Source organism: Penaeus japonicus, unplaced genomic scaffold (genome assembly GCF_977035675.1).
Source record: "Penaeus japonicus unplaced genomic scaffold, GWHDUDI00000001_assembly GWHDUDI00000030, whole genome shotgun sequence".
Taxonomy (NCBI): domain Eukaryota; kingdom Metazoa; phylum Arthropoda; class Malacostraca; order Decapoda; family Penaeidae; genus Penaeus; species Penaeus japonicus.
In genome coordinates, this window is record NW_028234432.1 from 34,858,062 (window position 1) to 34,862,080 (window position 4,019).

The 4,019-nt window shown below is 42.5% G+C and overlaps 1 protein-coding gene across 1 annotated transcript in view; it reads left to right on the forward strand.

Annotated features, from left to right (window-relative positions):
- The window catches only part of LOC122245084 (baculoviral IAP repeat-containing protein 7-B), a 3,318-nt gene extending 1,014 nt beyond the window's left edge, over nucleotides 1–2,304 (forward strand). The window contains exons 2-5 of the mRNA XM_043003031.2: nucleotides 81–476; nucleotides 740–883; nucleotides 1,336–1,607; nucleotides 2,021–2,304. Coding sequence (XP_042858965.2) covers nucleotides 81–476; nucleotides 740–883; nucleotides 1,336–1,607; nucleotides 2,021–2,176 — 968 coding nt within the window. The 3' untranslated portion in view covers nucleotides 2,177–2,304. The remainder of the gene's footprint in view (nucleotides 1–80; nucleotides 477–739; nucleotides 884–1,335; nucleotides 1,608–2,020) is intronic.
- Nucleotides 2,305–4,019: the final 1,715 nt, after the last annotated feature.

Sequence of the window (4,019 nt, forward strand, 5' to 3'; positions counted from 1 at the left end):
ACATACATATACATACATATACATATACATATCCATACATATATATTTGCATTCACATCATGTCCCCTCCCCGCCCCCAGAGCCCGAGCCCCGCGGGGAGCGGCGCTTCCACCTCCCGACGTCGCTGCAGCTGGAGTCGGTGCGGCGCCGAACCTTCGCCAACTGGCCGGTGGCCCACATGGCCCCGGACGACCTGGCCAGGGACGGCTTCTTCTACACGGGGGAGAAGGACCACGTGGAGTGCGTGTTCTGCGGCCACCGCCTCGGGGACTGGACGCCGGGCGACCGCGTGAGGACGGACCACGCCAAGTACTCCCCCAGATGCAGCTTCGTGTCCGGCCACCTCACCGGCAACGTCCCCAGGGCATCGCCACCCGAGACCGACGGCGCCGGGCGAGTCTTTGCCTTCCTGGACGACTACCACGCCTTCAGGCTCGCTTGCGCCCGCCCGCCCACGCCAGGGAGGTATCAGTCTGGTAAGAATAACGCTCGTATTATTCTTAGTCGGAAGCGAAAACTGGATTAAGTATGAAATTCTAAGAAAATAGATATTTGTCAATGGTCACCATATTCTTACTAATAAGAATAGACATAGTTGTTTGGTGTGCAAAAATGATTATGTATCCATGTATGTGTTTATTATTAAACACATTTTAGGTCTTATTTTTCCTATTGTTACGCATGTGTGTGTTTATGATATCAAACACATTTTAGATTTTCTTTTTCCTTTTGCTACCAGACGCCTTGCCTCTCCCGAGCACCGACCAGCCAGCGTTCCCTCTGCTCAGCCGGAGGGAGACCCGCCTTCAGACATTCACCCGCTGGCCGGTGGGCGTGGGCGTCGCCGGAGACTCGTTGGCTCATGCTGGCTTCTTCTACACAGGTTGGGGAATGAACCAGTCTTAGGGCGACTAATGGCGCAGGGAAGGAGGGGCGATAAAGATGACCGCATCATGTTGTCGTGCGCCTTTTTCATCTTCTATGGCATGGCTGTAGAAAAATATGGAAGTCAAATATATGATTTAATCGGGCGCATTTCGAATTGATATATTACTTTTCTCGCGTGGAGAATGATTGAGTTTTATATAGAGAAAAGCTGGTACGGATATATATATATATATATATATATATATATATATATATATATATATATATATATATATATATATATATATATATATGTATGTATATATGTGTGTGTGTTTATATATATGTGTGTGTGAGCGCGGCCTATTTGATTCTAATAATAATTTATATTCCGCTTTTCCACTCAGTTTCAGGAAAAATAGAATAAAAATGAAAAACCTGATATATTAACACCCCCCCCCCCCCCAGGTGTGGGTGACTGGGTGCAGTGCTTCCAGTGCGGCGGAGGAATCCACACCTGGCGAAGTGGAGACGACCCCTGGGCAGACCACGCCCACTTTTACCCGCACTGCCCCTTCGTCAGAGAGCACCTGGGGGAGGGAGGGGGCAGGGCGTACGGGATGGGAGACAGTCTTGCACTCTCACCCCCCTCGGCCCCCTCGGCTTCCTCGCTTCCCACTCGCTCGAAGGAGCTGAGTCCTGAAGAAGCGGAGCTGCTCCTCAGTCATCCCTTTGCCCAGGTGAGAGAGAGAGAGTAGGTAGGAAGACGAGAGAGAGAGGAGAGGAGTGGAGATGAGCGGAGCGGAGGAGACGAGAGAGAGTTGAGGAGAGAGAGGTGAGAGAGAGAGAAGGAGAGAGAGGAGAGGGTGGGTTGGATGAAGGTAGAAGGAGGTGGAGGAGAGAGAGAGAGAGAGAGAGAGAGAGAGAGAGAGAGATTATAAAAGATTAATACAAATAAGAATCGACGTAGAAAATATACAAACATGCCTTTCCCATTACGGAAATGATAATGATGATAATAGATATGATGATAAATATGATAATGATAATAACGATGATGATAATAACAACAATAACAATAATGATGATAACCAAATCCTATTAGTAGGATTTAATTATCATCAATAACTATAAAAACCCAATACCCCCCCAGAGGCTGACATCCCAAGGCTTCCACCACAAGCTCGTGAAGGAGGCGCTGAAGGAGAAAGTGGAAAGGTCGGGACTAATGTGCAGCAATATAAACGAAGCCCTCGAAGTCGTACATGACTACGAAGACACCAAGAACGACTCGTCCGCCGGGAAATAGACATGGCGACGGCGAACAATTGAAGAAGGAATTGTGATTTTTTTTCCCATTTGTTATACGTCCGTATCCCCAATCCTTTGTCATTGTTTTGGTTACCATACCGGTACAACAATAATGATTCCCTGATACTTTTAATTTTCGTACTCTTGCCTTCGTATACTCTCCCCAAGACGAAGGACGCGGGCAATTGTTCCAATAATATTTCGTAAAATGCATATGGACAAAGCGAAAAACTGCGGCTTGAGATGAGACAATGCGAAGACGAAGGCGAAGACTATCGAGCGAAAATGACAGTGGATGGTGGCTGGTTGTGGATTAAGGGAACAGAAGTTTGGAAATACTTTCTTAGTGAATTGAAGACCAAGGAATCAGGTCATTTCTTTTTATTTGCTCATTCATCTATTCTTTGTAATTCTTTGGGTCGATTAAAGAAAGGGGGAATCTGGTGAGTATTTCGTGTGGATTCAAGCAGAAGGAATTTGAATATTTCTCTTTTTGTTCTTTATCTTACATTTTTGAGGTAAAAGATATAGATATTGTTGTGGGATGTTAAAGAGCGATGAAGTCAGAGAGGCTTTTAAATATTTGTAGAAACCCTTTTTTTTTGGGGGGGGGGGGGAAAGATAGGGGGGGGGGGGGGGGGGAAAAAAAAGAAAAAGAGAGATTAAAAAGATTCGAACAAGGAGGGGGGGGGGGGGGGGGGAAAGAAATCAAAAAAAAAAGAAAAAAAGGTGAAAAAAGATTAAAGGATTAAGATTAAAAAAAAAAAGGGGGTGGGGGGGGGGGGGGGGGGTGGGGGGGGGTTGGATGATTAAATCAAGGAGTTTAGAGAGTGTTTTGTTTTAAGTAAATTGGTTAACGAGTATATTGTTGACTGCCTAAGACGCGTTGAGTCCTTTGGGAACTCAGGAAATGTAGAACGAAAATTTAGGTTATTTCTAAATGGATTTTTTTTCTCTCTCTCTCTTTCTTATCTTAGACAATTCTATTTATTTTCTTCCTTTGTCTCCATAGACTTGAGTATTTAGCTATACTTGTATATAGTTATTATGTATTACTTTTATGGTATATATATATATATATATTTTTTTTTTTTGGGGGGGAGTAATTTATTAATACTAAAATAGATATGGATACTATACGTCAAATATGAATACATGATTATTACGGAGAATAATATTGTAGATTAAGTTTTCATCTTTTCTCTCTGTCTTCCTCCTATATGCAAGTGCATAGGAAGATAAGAGATAAAACGGATTATTTACAAATTAGAAATAAATAAAATCTATATTTTGCGATTTCTGAAATACAGATTCCCTTATCGTCATTGCATTATAAACTTGTATTTTTTCGCAGCTCGTTTGCAGTTGACTCATCTGATAAAATTGATAAGAAAATACATCGATAGGAGCTTCTGTTCAAGATAACGTTAAATTATATGTTTGTATGTATTTGAGTGATTATGTGTGTGTATGTTTGTGAGAGAGAGAGAGAGAGAGAGAGAGAGAGAGAGAGAGAGAGAGAGAGAGAGAGAGAGAGAGAGAGAGACAGAGACAGAGAGAGAGAGAGAGAGCGTGTGAATAATTACACACACACATACACATGTGTTTTAATGATAAAAGGTGACTACATCGTTCAAAATGGTTGTTTGCAATCGTTGCGCTACGAAAGTTTTCTGCTTTAGACATGTAATTATCTCTATCTTATAAATACTCTGTATGTATTTCTTTTGTTTGTTGAATAAAGAGCAAACTCATATGATTGTGCTATTACTTTAGATAACCTAGCAATATGTGATAAACAAAAAATAATTTGGGAAACGAGCGTACACAAATAAGATGAA